Source organism: Oncorhynchus masou, chromosome 31 (assembly GCF_036934945.1).
Source record: "Oncorhynchus masou masou isolate Uvic2021 chromosome 31, UVic_Omas_1.1, whole genome shotgun sequence".
Classification (NCBI taxonomy): Eukaryota; Metazoa; Chordata; class Actinopteri; order Salmoniformes; family Salmonidae; genus Oncorhynchus; species Oncorhynchus masou.
The window spans coordinates 20,172,890-20,186,675 of NC_088242.1; the positions used below are offsets into that span (position 1 = coordinate 20,172,890).

The following is a 13,786-nucleotide window of genomic DNA, read 5'->3' on the forward strand; positions in this document are numbered from 1 at the left end:
CACGCGCACGCACGCACGCACGCACGCACGCACGCACGCACGCACGCACGCACGCACGCACGCACACACACACACACACACACACACACACACACACACACACACACACACACACACACACACACACACACACACACACACACACACACACACACAGCCTAGAGTGAGGTAGACTACCATTCCCATGCAGCATGCTCTCCCTGAGTACTCCTAAACAAAGCCCATTCAGTTACTATCAGTCTTTATACTATTACTCCTGACTTCTGTGATAACAACAAATGCAGGTCTGTGTGAGGTTAGTGGCTCACAATTCTCCAATTGTCTGAATTACCTCATGAGGCAATGTAACAACACAGAACCAAAGAGGCAGAATAGAGGGGGATAAGAGGTTGTACTCTGCTGAGTCTTGCTTAGATGTCAAGCCTGGTACTCTGCTGAGTCCTGCTTAGATGTCAAGCCTGGTACTCTGCTGAGTCCTGCTTAGATGTCAAGCCTGGTACTCTGCTGAGTCCTGCTTAGATGTCAAGCCTGGTACTCTGCTGAGTCCTGCTTAGATGTCTAGCCTGGTACTCTGCTGAGTCCTGCTTAGATGTCAAGCCTGGTACTCTGCTGAGTCTTGCTTAGATGTCAAGCCTGGTACTCTGCTGAGTCCTGCGTAGATGTCAGGGCTGGTACTCTGCTGAGTCCTGCTCAGATGTCAAGCCTGGTACTCTGCTGAGTCCTGCTCAATTGTCAAGCCTGGTACTCTGCTGAGCCTTGCTCAGATGTCAGGCCTGGTACTCTGCTGAGCCCTGCTCAGATGTCAAGCCTGGTACTCTGCTGAGCCTTGCTCAGATGTCAGGCCTGGTACTCTGCTGAGCCCTGCTCAGATGTCAAGCCTGGTACTCTGCTGAGTCCTGCGTAGATGTCAGGGCTGGTACTCTGCTGAGTCCTGCTTAGATGTCAAGCCTGGTACTCTGCTGAGTCCTGCTTAGTTGTCAAGCCTGGTACTCTGCTGAGTCTTGCTTAGATGTCAAGCCTGGTACTCTGCTGAGTCCTGCGTAGATGTCAGGGCTGGTACTCTGCTGAGTCCTGCTTAGATGTCTAGCCTGGTACTCTGCTGAGTCCTGCGTAGATGTCAAGCCTGGTACTCTGCTGAGTCCTGCGTAGATGTCAGGGCTGGTACTCTGCTGAGTCCTGCTTAGATGTCTAGCCTGGTACTCTGCTGAGTCCTGCGTAGATGTCTAGCCTGGTACTCTGCTGAGTCCTGCGTAGATGTCAGGGCTGGTACTCTGCTGAGTCCTGCTTAGATGTCTAGCCTGGTACTCTGCTGAGTCCTGCTCAATTGTCAAGCCTGGTACTCTGCTGAGCCCTGCTCAGATGTCAAGCCTGGTACTCTGCTGAGTCCTGCTCAATTGTCAAGCCTGGTACTCTGCTGAGCCTTGCTCAGATGTCAGGCCTGGTACTCTGCTGAGCCCTGCTCAGATGTCAAGCCTGGTACTCTGCTGAGTCCTGCGTAGATGTCAGGGCTGGTACTCTGCTGAGTCCTGCGTAGATGTCAGGGCTGGTACTCTGCTGAGTCCTGCTTAGATGTCAAGCCTGGTACTCTGCTGAGCCTTGCTTAGATGTCAGGCCTGGTAATCTGCTGAGCCCTGCTCAGATGTCAAGCCTGGTACTCTGCTGAGTCCTGCGTAGATGTCAGGGCTGGTACTCTGCTGAGTCCTGCTTAGATGTCAAGCCTGGTACTCTGCTGAGTCCTACTCAGATGTCAAGCTTGGTACTCTGCTGAGTCCTGCGTAGATGTCAGGGCTGGTACTCTGCTGAGTCCTGCTTAGATGTCAAGCCTGGTACTCTGCTGAGCCCTGCTCAGATGTCAAGCCTGGTACTCTGCTGAGTCCTGCGTAGATGTCAGGCCTGGTACTCTGCTGAGTCCTGCGTAGATGTCAGGCCTGGTACTCCATGGGGTGGTAAAATGAGACCCTAGATGAAATATTACTAAGAATAACACAGCTATTCATGCATAAATTAAATATTGTACCCGTCTCAAAACCTGCAAAGCTCAGATACATTATCCTCAGGAGATACAAGCTTTGTAAAATAGCATTATAAAAATGCACATATCACATTTAAACTGAACAACAGGGTTGTCCAAAAGGTAGTGAGCTTGATGCATTCCCTTCCTCCTAAAACAAAGCAACATAGGGGTCACTAGCTGTTCACATGACCTAATCCTCAGGGGTTAGAGGTCATGCGTGTGATATAAAGAAGGTGCTCTCAGCCATATCACTTTCACAGCGGCAGCAGCCTGCTCAGCTGCGCCAGGCGTAGCCTCTGGAAACACCAACAGCTCCACTAAAAACAAAGGAAGTTGTCTATTTAAACCAGGCTGCCTGTGGATATATCATATTGCCATTGTCTGATTATGTTGCATGGTGTTTCCTTAGATACAGCGCCAGCCCAACGTATCAACGTTTATCAAAATGGTCAGATCACTCCTGGGAGCTAGCATACAACGGAGAAAAATAATAAAAGACTATGATACTTTCGGCAAACAGTCTGTGAATCCCAGGTAGTCATTAATTCAGGTATGCTCTATGTCTAACAGTGTGAGTACAGTGACTGGGCTTGTGTTGTGTTGAATCACGTTTATGTTCTAGCAGTTGGAGCTGTGCTCACCTGCAGCATGAGCTCGCAGTCGTCTCGGCCGACAAAGATCATCTCCCGGGGCAGACGGTGGCGAGTGCCCCCGCTGCTCACCAGGAACCATGATGTGAGACTCATCTCTGCTCTGCTACGGCTCGATGCTACTCACTCCCACCTCCAACCCTACGTCATCCTGAGAGGGAGAGAAGGAAAGAAAAGGTGGATGAGGAAGAGAAAGGGAGACAGAGGGGTGGAAAAAGAGTGATTGAGGAAAGAACTAAAAAAGAAGAAGTTAAATGTATTTACAAAACAGCTATTCTTGAAAATGTTCTTGCATCCGGAGTAGCTGTCTGGTTTGGAGTAGCTGTGTGTTAACGGGCGCTTGCACAGTCTGGGAAAGCTACATTCTCCCTAGCTGTGTCGGCCCTGGCTGCCCCTGATCAATGCCAGATGCTACAGGAAGTGATGTAAGAATCTTGGCTGAGCATGAGCAACCCACCCTAAAATATATATTTTTCTTCTTCTTCTGTTGGGCTAAAAAGGAGGTCAGACAGAGCAGTTCCAAGTTCCAACTGCTCAGAGCTGGAGAAAATAATCAAGCTGCATAACTGCCTGACGTACAGACCTGCTCCTCCCATAACCTCTTGAAAGTGTCACAAAAGTCACAACACTGTGAATCACATTCAATTTACCAAGGCTATGGAAAAAGTATCCTACATACCGCTGTTAGTTCCGTACTCCAATACGCTGCATTTAACTGCTTGTTTAAATAGAAATGTGAGGCTACAGAGGGTTGCATGCTGACACCAGAAACTGGAAGAGCTCAGTGCCATTTTGCAGGCTTTAAGTAACGTCAGAGGATAGATTAAACACAGATTAAGGAACTAAACTGTTATTTCTCTGATCTCTTAAGTAAGTATACTTAATAAATGCCTTTCAACAATCCTCAAGTCAAACTTTAAGATTTGACTTGCACACACATTTCTTGTGGTAGGCAATGAGGCAATGCTGCACGAAGGACTAATACAATGAGCGCAGCAAGACCAAAATTATGCACGCATGCATATAAACAAAGGCATTGAAACAAGAGCCAAGTGGCTGTGACAACGTGACAGTCTCTCTTCACACTTCATATTTTGGATACACATGGCTTGTTGCCATACACAAAAAAGGACTTGGAGAAGAGACACTGTTCTCCTGCTCTGCCAAATATTGTATTGTGTTCTTGGGTGCTAAAACTGGTAGATCTTTCTCCCTCACAATCCCTCAGTCCCCTGTGCACACATTAATGGTGTATAATTATGAGAACATATTGTGTCTGAGTTATGAGTGCCTCTCCCACGTCAGAGTGTCTGCAGAACATGAGAACAGATTATATTATGTCCGCATACAGATTAGCCTGTAAACCAGGGACCATCAACTAGATTCAGCTGCGGGACCATTTTTTTATTGAGAGGATGGTCATAGGGCTAGAACATAATTAGAAGTAATTTGCCAATTGACCGCAAGAAGGCCAAACAAATATAATATTTGACCAAAACATAATAATTTAAAACCGTGGCTACATTTGTATACGATCACATACACTCAGTGACCAGTTTAATAGGTACACCAGCCCGTTAACGAAAATTGCTTGCGCCTACATACAGTGAGTCACGTAGCCGTGGCTTGCTATGTTAATCAGACAGACAGGCAGCAAGGCATTCAGTTACTGATCGATTGAATGCTAGAATGGGCAAAATGAGTAACCTAAGCGGCTTTGAGCGTGGTATGATCGTCGGTGCCAAGCGCGGCGGTTCCAGTTTCTCAGAAACAGCCGGCCTTCTGGGCTTTTCCCGCATGACAGGGTCTAGGGTTTACGAGTATGGTGCAACAATAAACAAATAACGATAAACAAAAAACAGCTCATTGATGAGAGGTCGAAGGAGAATGGCATGAATCGTGCAAGCAAACAGGTGGGCCACAAATAGGCAAATAATGGCGCAGTACAAAAGTGGTGTGCAGAATGGCATCTCGGAACGCACAACTCATCAGTGCTTGTCACGGATGGGCTATTATTGAAGCAGACGACCACAGCGGGTTCCACTCCTGTCAGATAAAAACAAGAAGAAGCAGCTCCGGTCACCAACACTGGACGATTGAGGAGTGGAAAAACATTGCCTGGACCAACAAATCCCGGTTCCTGTTGTGTCATGTTGATGGCAGAGTCAGGATCTGGCGTAAGCAGCATGAGTCCATGGCCCCATCCTGCCTGGTGACAACGGTACAGGCTGGTGGCGGTGGTGTAATGGAGTGAGGAATGTTTTCCTGACACACGTAAGGTCCCTTGATACCCGTTGAGCAATGTTTCTATGCCCAGAATAATTCAGGCTGTTCTGGAGGCAAAGGGGGGTCCGACCCGGTACTAGATGGGCATACCTAATAAACTGTCCACTGAGTGTATATCTCTCTATTATGAGTGGTAATACTTTGGAACATATTTCCAAAATGAAAATCACTTGGAGCGTAATAGCTGGTGTTTTTAGAGTCTTATGTCTAACAAAATAATTTTTAAAAGAAAACTTGGAGGGCCAAATAAAATCTTCCACGGGTCGCCAGTTGAGGACCCCTGCTGTGAACTATTCTCCCTCCCCTCCACTGCCTCTCACAGACACTAGTGTATATGATGCCTCTCCCATGACCTCTGAAATTGTATTGTTATTTGGTGGAGTGTTCATGAAAGAGTGGCATTAATATTTGATTATGTTTCACAGACAAACCCCTGGACACACTGATTATTCCACAGAATGGACAGAATGAAATAGTGTTCTAGGTTTTATCTGGGATGGGTTTTGAATTTCTGTACCAAAGGCATAGAGCTTATTGGGTGCACATCCTGCACAAGAAAGTGTTTTATTGTAATATTACCTGCCGTTCAACATTTTGTTCTGTATTAAGAGGCCTTCATATGGCTTTGGATCAAGAAGAACATTTGTGTGCACACATCTGCTTGCCAGTTGTCTCCCTTTTCACAACATTTGAATGAATTTCTGAAATTTCCCCCCAAATCTATTGCATAACAGCCCAAGTAAGCATGTGTATCCTGTACATACGAAAAATAAAACATGAAACTTTAAACCATATAAAAGGTACAGTATATCCTTGTTAGTATGTTTCAATGTTCAAAGTTAGTTGGTAAAAAAGAAGATTCAAATCACAAAATAATTGCGATTAAGAATGAAGGAAGAGCATTTTCTGTACATGAATAGAACGACTGTAGCAGGATATCAGAGGAATCAGAGGCCTAGCCACAGTGGAGTTATTAGTCCAGGAGAAACCGCTGCAGAATCCAGGGATATGGAGAACGTAACGTGGCACAGCACAGCCAGGAGTCTCAGTACAGGCCAACCAGTGTAAAGAAAAAGCCTTCAATTAATCCCACATAAAAGAGTCTTCACAGTCTTCATATTCCCAGCTGGGGAATATACTGGGTTAGGTCTGTCTGTCTGTATCTCTCCTGCAGCACACATGTAGCTCTGACAGGACTCAATCCCTGCTAAAAGACTAACCTACAACCCACAACCCACCGCATGCATGCCAATGTTCATTTGTTATTGGCTTCAAATGGTTGGAACTGAGGGGGAGAATGTTTCAAAGGTTGAGTCATGAGGCAGGCCTGCAAGCCAGGTGGATCTCTGGCAGAGTACTCCTCTACAGTGCAGAACTTATGGCACTGATACTGTACAATATGTTTGTCTTGTTTGTAATGTCCTGTGAGGACTGTGGATTGGTAAACAATGTCATGCCATTTCAAAACAGATGAGTTATTGCAAAATCCTCATCTCTACCCCCTAACATCCTCTAACATCCTTGTTGTGGGTTAAGGGATGACATCATGGTTTTGGCTGGGCAGAGACCCTTTACCCCACCCCCACTAGGTCAAAGAGCTGGATTGTTCTTAGCTGACTGTGCATGCTTTGTGAGGAGGTGAAGGCATGCAAAGCAGGAAGTTAGCTCAATGCTTCCTGAAGATGGCCTGCACTCATCTTTGAATTCACTTGGACAGGAAGTTAGATTGTTACACTGCGTGTGTGATTTGAAAAACTGCTTTGTGTTTTAAACAGATTCTCATACAGTAACAGTATGTAACGGCAGATCTCCTCTTCGTCTGGAGAGGAGTAAGGATCGGACCAAGATGCAGCGTGGTAAGTGTTCATGATGATTACTTTAATAAATAAACTGAACACTATGAAATACAAAACAATAAATGTGAACAGGAACGAAACAGTACCGTGTGGCGACAAACACTCACACGGAAGCCTCTTGAAGGCAACACAAGCCTCTTTTCCACTGAGCCAGTTACTCTCATGAGATTTCACAATGTGTATGATTAGCTGTTAAAGGAGAAAAATAATCATTAGAGAGAAAGCTAAAGCGAATCTAGCATAATCAGCTCTTTGACTAATCCCTTCTAAGCTTTAGCATTACTTAGTCTAAATACAACATAACGAATAGTATGACTAATATGGTGCTCTCATTCCAGCCATTCAAAATCCTTCCCTCCTCTCTAAGCCAATCAGATCCCAGGCTCCCTCTGTAAGGAAGTGACAGAGATGAACGGGGCGTTCCCTTCCGGCTGTCTCTAATGTGTTTCCCTCCTGTGACCATGGATCCTACACGTAGCGCCATGACCAGATGATGCAACAGCTGTGTAAGTGCCCATCCCTCTGCCTCCTTATCCCAACATAGGCCAGAGCTACTGATTCAGCCCACCTATCACAGCAAACTGCAACCAAAACTGCAACCAAACACACAGCTGCACAAATGCACCTACACATAGGCAATCTGTGCAAGCACTCCCACATTATTTTCAAGATGTAGAGGCAAGTGTTTCAGCAAAGGGTTGGGCTGTGATGTAAAATGTGGCCTACTGTCAACTTGCACTGAATTAACTAGATTGTTTGCTGTAAAACCTCATAAAGTAAATGGCATATTACAGTACGCTTGTCTGATCTTCTTCTTTTTCAGCAGGCAATGGCCCAAAGCTAATGAGAGCCCATTACTTTGATACATGGCTGCATACAGACAGTCAGAAAGCATAGGGAGGCAAGACAACAGCCCAGGGCAATAATCAACAAAAAGGTCTGTATCACCCAGGATAAGACCAGTGGTATTCTGGTCCCAGTTGACTGCACTATTATTTACAGCCAGACAGATCGGACCAGGCCCAGCAGACATAGAGGTATACATCTAACCCTACACAAAAGGAGTGGTCAGACACAAGGATCCTTTCTTTAAATGACTTACAGCTAGGCTGCATAGCGCTCCCATCTAAATATCTTACGTTTTTGGTATAGGAGTAGTTGCTCATCACTAGGAGGCAACATTTGATATAACCACACAATCGATTGATCTTGTGTATCCATTCCTCCAGAAATAGGCTTTCGTCAGGGAAGGCTTGAAGGCGTCATGACCTCAGACAACATCCCTTGCTAGTATTAGACCTGATTACAATTTTAACAGCTATCGCAGACACTATCTGGTCAGTTGGTGGGAAATTTGACTATGCAATAGGAACTTCAAACTTAAGTGCTAGACATACATTGAGTTTGACTATGCAATAGGAACTTCAAACTTAAGTGCTAGACATACATTGAGTTTGACTATGCAATAGGAACTTCAAACTTAAGTGCTAGACATACATTGAGTTTGACTATGCAATAGGAACTTCAAACTTAAGTGCTAGACATACATTGAGTTTGACTATGCAATAGGAACTTCAAACTTAAGTGCTAGACATACATTGAGGGTTCAATGGCTTATTCCCAGGGGAGTGTTGCAGTTTCATGCTGTCAAATCTGTATGAAGACAATTTACTTTGATGTTTGTACCAGAATGGCCTACTTTTCCTGTGCACATCAATGAAAAAGATATTGATGTGTCACTCATTTACCTAACCACAATGCGCCACTATGCTAATTGCTCAAATAGAATAGGCTAGTATTTGTATTGACATCATTTAGTAATCTGCATATCCTTATATGATATCAGTAGGTCTATGGATCTATAATAACATTGTTATCTATATTCATTAATTTGATAATAATTATTTGGTGACATAATAATTTGGTGATCAAAATAATTATCTTCAAGTACTCAGCACTGAGATGGTTGTCTAGGGGAGATGCTTGTCTAGGTGAGATGGTTATCTGGGCTGCAAAGTTTAACAATAGCTAACAGTCTCCCTCTGTTATTGAACCATATTGCTGGGTGCTATGGGGACAGAAACACATATAGGGAGAATGGCTACAGACCAACTCTGTTTGACTAAATAAACTCAAAGAGCCCATAGCCCTACAAAACTGTCATGTCTTGTTATGTCTGTTCCTGTCCTTTCTCTTCATTCTCTCTCTCTGCTGGTCTTTTTAGGTTACCTTCTCTGTCTCTCATTCCTCAGCTGTTCTACATCTGCCCTAGCTCTTTCACTCTTCCCCACCTGTTCTCTCTTCCCCCTCTGATTAGGTCTCTATTTCTCTCTCTGTTCCTGCTACTTTCAGTGTCTGATTCTTGTTTGTGTTTTTTGATGCCAGAAGCAAGCTGTCGTCTCGTTTGCTTCCACCTTGTCCTGTCCTGTCGGAGTCTGCCTGGCAGGAGCATCCTGCACTATACTAACGTTCTTTTTGTTCCGCTGACAACGTTGGAAAAGGATTTATGCCATTCCTGTATTTTCATTAAAGAACTCTGTTTTCTGTTAAAACCGCTTTTGGGTCTTCACTCAAGTTCATAACAGAAGAATCAGACCAAGAATGGACCCAGCGGCTCCGGACCCTTTTCACTCCGCCGTCGAGATCCAGGGAGCGATGCTAGGCAGACACGAGGAGGAATTGTCTGCTGCTCAACATGCCGTTGAGACCCTGGCCGTCCAAGTCTCCGACCTCACAAGACGGGTTCACCAACTCCACCTCGATCCACCGCCCACTTCCAGGGTTTCCGAGTCGCCGGAGCCCAGGATCAACAACCCGCCGTGTTACTCTGGGGAGCCCACTGAGTGCCGCTCATTCCTCACTCAGTGTGATGTGGTGTTCTCTCTCAGCCCAACACTTACTCCAGGAGCGCAGCCCGCATCGCCTACGTCATTTCTCTCCTTACCGGACGGGCGCGTGAGTGGGGCACGGCAGTCTGGGAGGCGAGGGCTGAGTGTATTAACCAGTATCAGGACTTTAAGGAGGAGATGATACGGGTTTTTGACCGTTCTGTTTTTGGCGAGGAGGCTTCCAGGGCCCTGTCTTCCCTATGTCAGGGAATAGATCCATAACGGATTATTCTATTGAGTTTCGCACTCTCGCTGCCTCTAGTGACTGGAACGAGCCGGCTTTGCTCGCTCGTTTTCTGGAGGGTCTCCACGTCGAGGTTAAGGATGAGATCCTCTCCCGGGAGGTTCCTTCCAGTCTGGACTCCTTAATAGCTCTCGCTATTCGCATAGAGCGACGGTTTGATCTTCGTCGCCGAGCTCGTGGAAAGGAGCTCACGTTCTCCGTTGCTCCCCTCTCCACATCACTGCCACCTGCCGCATCACTGCCACCCTCCTCCGCCGGCTCGGATGCTGAGCCTATGCAGCTGGGGGTATTCGCATCTCGGCCAAGGAGAGGGAACGGAGAATCACCAATCGCCTCTGTCTCTACTGCGGCTCCGCTGGTCATTTTGTCACCTCATGTCCAGTAAAAGGCCAGAGCTCATCAGTAAGAGGAGGGCTACTGGTGAGCGCAACTACTCAGGCCTCTCCTTCTGGATCACGCACTACCTTTCCGGTCCATCTCCGCTGGCCCGGTTCATCTGCTTCCTGCAGTGCCTTGATAGACTCTGGGGCGGAGGGCTGTTTTATGGACGAGACCTGGGCTCGGGAACATGACATTCCTCTCAGACAGTTAGGGAGCCCAGGGCCTTGTTCGCTTTAGATGGTAGTTCTCTCCCCAAGATTCAGCGTGAGACGCTGCCTTTAACCCTCACTGTCTCTGGTAATCATAGCGAAACCATTTCTTTTTAATTTTTCGTTCACCTTTTACACCTGTTGTTTTGGGTCATCCCTGGCTAGTGCGCCATAACCCTTCTATTAATTGGTCTAGTAATACTATCCTATCCTGGAATGTTTCTTGTCATGTAACCTGTTTAATGTCTGCTATCCCTCCTGTTTCCTCTGTCTCTTCTTCACAGGAGGAGCCTGGCGATTTGACAGGGGTGCCGGAGGAGTATCACGATCTGCGCACGGTGTTCAGTCGTTCCAAGGCCACTTCTCTCCCTCCACACCGGTCGTATGACTGTAGTATTGATCTCCTTCCGGGAACTACTCCCCCCGGGTAGATTATACTCTCTGTCGGCTCCCGAACGTAAGGCTCTCGAGGATTATTTGTCGGTTTCGCTCGACGCCGGTACCATAGTCTCCTCCTCCTCCCCCGCCGGAGCGGGGTTTTTTTTTGTTCAGAAGAAGGACGGGTCCCTGCGCCCATGCGTGGATTATCGAGGGCTGAATGACATAACTGTTAAGAATCGTTATCCGCTTCCTCTTATGTCTTCAGCCTTCGAGATCCTGCAGGGAGCCAGGTTTTTCACCAAATTGGACCTTCGTAACGCCTACCATCTCGTGCGCATCAGGGAGGGGGACGAGTGGAAGACGGCGTTTAACACTCCGTTAGGGCACTTTGAATACCGGGTTCTTCCTTTCGGCCTCGTTAACGCTCCAGCTGTCTTTCAGGCACTAGTTAACGACGTCCTGAGAGACATGCTGAACATTTTTGTTTTCGTTTACATGGACGATATCCTGATTTTTTCACCGTCTCTCTCGATTCATGTTCAGCACGTGCGACGCGTCCTCCAGCGCCTTTTGGAGAACTGTCTTTATGTGAAGGCTGAGAAGTGCACTTTTCATGCCGCCTCTGTCCCTTTTCTCGGTTCCGTTATTTCCGCTGAGGGCATTAAGATGGATCCCGCTAAGGTCCAGGCTGTCATTGATTGGCCCGTTCCTAAGTCACGCGTCGAGCTGCAGCGCTTTCTGGGCTTCGCTAATTTCTACCGTCGTTTCATCCGTAATTTCGGTCAGGTGGCAGCTCCTCTCACAGCCCTTACTTCTGTTAAGACGTGCTTTAAGTGGTCCGTTTCCGCCCAGGGAGCTTTTGATCTTCTTAAGAATCGTTTTACATCCGCACCTATTCTTGTTACACCTGACATCTCTAGACAGTTTGTTGTTGAGGTTGACGCGTCAGAGGTGGGCGTGGGAGCCATTCTTTCTCAGCGCTCTCTCTCTGACGGCAAGGTCCATCCTTGCGCGTTTTTCTCTCATCGCTTATCGCCGTCAGAACGTAACTATGATGTTGGTAATCGCGAACTGCTCGCCATCCGCTTAGCCCTAGGCGAATGGCGACAGTGGTTGGAGGGGGCGACCGTTCCTTTTGTCGTTTGGACTGACCATAGGAACCTTGAGTACATCCGTTCAGCCAAACGACTTAATGCGCGTCAGGCTCGTTGGGCTCTGTTTTTCGCTCGTTTCGAGTTTGTTATTTCTTATCGTCCGGGCTCAAAAACACCAAACCTGATGCTTTATCTCGTCTCTTCAGTTCTTCTGAGGTCTCCACCGACCCCGATGGGATTCTCCCTGAGGGGCGTGTTGTCGGGTTGACTGTCTGGGGAATTGAGAGGCAGGTAAAGCAAGCACTCGCTCACACTCCGTCGCCGCGAGCTTGTCCTAGGAACCTTCTGTTCGTTCCCGTTCCTACTCGTCCGGCCGTTCTTCAGTGGGCCCACTCTGCCAAGTTAGCCGGCCACCCCGGCGTTCGGGGTACGCTCGCTTCCATTCGCCAGCGTTTCTTGGTGGCCCACTCGGGAACGTGACGCGCGTCGATTTGTCGCCGCTTGTTCGGTCTGCGCGCAGACTAAATCTGGGAACTCTCCTCCTGCCGGCCGTCTCAGACCGCTTCCCATTCCCTCTCGACCGTGGTCTCACATCGCTTTAGATTTTATCACCGGACTGCCTTCATCAGCGGGGAAGACAGTTATTCTTACGGTTGTCGATAGATTCTCTAAGGCGGCTCATTTCATTCCTCTCGATAAGCTCCCTTCTGCTAAGGAGACGGCTCAGATCATTATCGAGAATGTTTTCCGAATTCATGGCCTTCCGTCTGACGTCGTTTCCGACAGAGGTCCGCAGTTCACGTCTCAATTTTGGAGGGAGTTTTGCCGTTTGATTGGGGCTTCCGTCAGTCTCTCGTCCGGCTTTCATCCCCAGTCTAACGGTCAAGCCGAACGGGCCAATCAGACTGTTGGTCGCATTTTTACGCAGTCTTTCTTTTCGTAACCCTGCGTCTTGGTCAGAACAGCTCCCTGGGCAGAGTCGCCCACAACTCGCTTCCCTCGTCTGCTACCGGTCTATCCCCTTTTCAGTGTAGCCTCGGGTACCAGCCTCCGCTGTTCTCATCTCAGCTCGCCGAGTCCTGCGTCCCCTCCGCTCAGGCTTTTGTCCAGCGTTGCGAGCGCACCTGGAAGGGGGTCAGGTCGGCACTTTGCCGTAATAGGGCGCAGACTGTGAGGGCCGCTAATAAGCGTAGGACCAAGAGTCCTATAATTGTTGCGGTCAGAGAGTATGGCTCTCCACTCAGAACCTTCCCCTTAAGACAGCTTCTCGCAAGTTGGCCCCGCGGTTCATTGGTCCGTTCCGTATTTCCCAGGTCATTAATCCTGTCGCAGTGCGACTTCTTCTCCAGCTATCTTCGTCGCGTTCACCCGGTCTTCCATGTCTCCTGTGTTAAGCCCGTTCTTCGCGCCCCCGCTCGTCCCCCCCCCATCCTTGTCGAGGCGCACCCATCTACAGGGTTCGTAAGATTTTGGACATGCGCCCTCGGGGCCGTGGTCATCAGTACCTAGTTGATTGGGAGGGGTACGGTCCTGAGGAGAGGAGTTGGGTTCCCTCTCGGGACGTGCTGGACCGTTCGCTGATCGATGATTTCCTCCGTTGCCGCCAGGTTTCCTCCTCGAGTGCGCCAGGAGGCGCTCGGTGAGTGGGGGGGTACTGTCATGTCTTGTTATGTCTGTTCCTGTCCTTTCTCTTCATTCTCTCTCTCTGCTGGTCTTTTTAGGTTACCTTCTCTGTCTCTCATTCCTCAGCTGTTCTACATCTGCCCTAACTAGCTCTTTCACT

General features: G+C 47.9%; 2 protein-coding genes across 2 annotated transcripts in view; one reads left to right on the forward strand and one right to left on the reverse strand.

The window, feature by feature from the left end:
* cep170aa (centrosomal protein 170Aa) overlaps window positions 1-13,786 on the reverse strand; it is a 73,674-nt gene that overhangs the window by 54,675 nt on the left and 5,213 nt on the right. Inside the window, 1 exon segment of the mRNA XM_064950284.1 lies at window positions 2,656-2,815. Coding sequence (XP_064806356.1) covers window positions 2,656-2,760 — 105 coding nt within the window. The 5' untranslated portion in view covers window positions 2,761-2,815.
* Window positions 7,660-13,786, forward strand: part of sdccag8 (SHH signaling and ciliogenesis regulator sdccag8) — a 75,886-nt gene continuing 69,759 nt past the window's right edge. The window contains exon 1 of the mRNA XM_064950287.1: window positions 7,660-7,743. The gene's annotated coding sequence lies outside the window, so the exon portion shown is untranslated. The remainder of the gene's footprint in view (window positions 7,744-13,786) is intronic.